We start from the raw sequence: 2,536 nt of genomic DNA on the forward strand, positions 1-2,536 counted from the left end.
TGCGGGGAACTTGAGTCGATCTAAGCTATCTGGCCTTAATCATCATCGGGCTACCAACCACAATCTCCCACCAATTCCTCCACGTCAAAGAGGTCGATTAAGAGATGCAAATGCTACATGGGCGGTTAAATCTACAAGTGTAGTAAAAAGGCAAAATGCCAAAATACAATATGATTTAGATGCAAGGCTATGTCGTGCACGACAACAAGCATATAAAAGATTTGTTAATGAAGAAATTCTTTCAGCTGTAAGTATTTATTAGTATTTATTTGTATATGCTTTTTTATTAATATTGTCAATGAAGAAATTCTTTCAGCTGTAAGTATTTATTAGTATTTATCTGTATATGTTTTTTATTAATATTAATTTATTGTTGTGGACTAAATTCATTGAAACTTGTTTTCACAGTCAGTTGTTACATTTGATTAGCTTAATGATACTTCAAAGCAAAGGATTTGTGAAAAAATTCAACGTTGGGATCAAAGTCTACCTCGTAGACGTATGGAGACAATGAAGCGCATAGACATTGCTTTAAAAGAGAAAGCAAGGACTGAGGTTCCTGATGATGTGGGGGAAGAAAGATTAGATGGGCACAACTATATATTAAACTTTGATGAAACTAATCAGGACAATGAAAACACAGTTGAGTTCATTTTTTTGCGTATATTAATTTTTTAGACATTTTAACATTAAATAATATTTATATTTATTATAATTGTATACTAATTTCTCATTGTTATTGATATGTGTAGCCTAATCAACAAAATTCCCCAAGTTCAAGCCACCAACTATTACGCCGCTCACCTAGATTTCAAGGTTTTCAAGGGGTTATTGGGCCAGTAAGTTTTTAATCCATATAACCTATTCCACTAAAAACATTAATATATAAATTGTTATGTTTTACCATAATGATGGGATGAGAAATGGATGTTTTGTATTATATATCGTTATCCTTGATTTGTTTTGATTATGTGTGTGTGTGTTATTTCTTATTTATGGTGCAGGTGTTCCCTTTGGAACCATCACAATCAATGAAAACCCCTTGTCGAAGTCTTAAGAAGAATGGAAATGAAATGGTTCAAATGCTAGAACCATCTTCACGTCCAATGTCACAATGCAAGGTAAGCTATTTATACTCTTGTAAATTTAGCATATTTTTACATTTAATTCTATTTGAGTCATACTTATATCTATGTATAATCTAATGTTCAGAGTAATGAATATACATTTCCTAAAACACCTTTGCACATGTATGATGGTGGACATGATACTCACCAAAAATCACATTCTCCTCAACCATTGCGGCATTCACCTAGACTTCAAGATAAATTAAGAGAGGTAAGTTATATACTACATATCTTAGCTCATAATAACATTGACATATATTTTTATGACTAGTTAATGCATTTTCTTTTCATATTCGTTACATGTTCCCCATATTCTCATTATATCTATATAGATTTTGATATTTGTTGATAGCTAGTCAATGCATTGTCTTTTCATATTCGTTACATGGTCCGCATATTTTCATTATATCTATGTGGATTTTGATATTTATTGATAATGTTTTAATTTCCACAGAAAACAAAAAAGATAAATGTTGATGCTATGGTTAAAAGGACCAAAATCACGCCAAAGGACTTGAAAGCACGTGGGTTCAAGTCACGCAAACAATACATAGAGCATATATGCTCAACTAGCATTGCTCTCACTAAACCCACTAGGCTTGCTACTTTGAAGGCTAAACATTCCAGCAAGTTGTGATTGGAGGAAGTTACAAGCTTGAATCTTAGAAATAAATGTTAAATTTACCTTGTTATTGAATTTACATAATATATGTATTTACTTTATATAGCAATTGCAATTGGTGAAAGAAATATCCTCGCTGTCAAATCTTTGAAATCAACGTTGAATATTTGGAAATATACTCTGGCGAACAAGCTTGTCATTGAATTTTCTTAATATGTGGATTTGTTTGACCAACCTTCGTCTTTGAATTTGCTTATTAGATAGATTTATTTGATATTTCATTCACTCCATTTGACAGAGTTGTCAACATTGTTGTTAAATTCCCAAAAAAATTTAGATTTCGGTAAACGAGTGATATGAACCCAGCACAATTTTAATATTTTCTATTTTGTAAACGATTTTAATAAAGTGATTTTAAAATATTATTGCGAGAGTTGATCATCATCTTTTTAATTCGGGTTCAAGTTTTTTTTTCTCATTCAAGTTATTCTTTTGTAATTGTGGCCAGTATTGTGAAATGTATTATGTATATATACAAACAATTTTAATAGTTGAAAGGTAATGATATTTTTTATTCATATTTATATAGGTATTATTTTATTTTTATTTTGAATTGTAAAATAAATTCTATAAGTAAATGGGTTATTTTGGAAATATTTTAAGAAAATGTATTTAAAAATAAATTTCTATTTGAAAAAAATTACATTATTTATATAAAAATATTTATCATATAAATCGATTATTATCAAAATATTTATGATTCAAGCAATGTTCTTAAATGGTATAT

General features: G+C 29.3%; 1 protein-coding gene across 1 annotated transcript; it reads left to right on the forward strand.

Annotated features, from left to right (window-relative positions):
• Positions 1–501: 501 nt before the first annotated feature.
• On the forward strand, positions 502–1,766 carry LOC149215491 (uncharacterized). The gene is made up of 5 exons (XM_089389739.1): positions 502–642; positions 753–839; positions 1,005–1,121; positions 1,213–1,338; positions 1,582–1,766. Exons 1-5 carry the CDS (start codon positions 502–504, stop codon positions 1,762–1,764), a joined length of 654 nt encoding a protein of 217 aa, XP_089245865.1. The 3' UTR covers positions 1,765–1,766.
• The last annotated feature ends 770 nt before the right edge of the window (positions 1,767–2,536 follow it).

Source organism: Pinus tabuliformis, chromosome 1_1, assembly GCF_031772625.1.
Source record: "Pinus tabuliformis cultivar Carrire ecotype Pingquan chromosome 1_1, CPIR1, whole genome shotgun sequence".
Classification (NCBI taxonomy): Eukaryota; Viridiplantae; Streptophyta; class Pinopsida; order Pinales; family Pinaceae; genus Pinus; species Pinus tabuliformis.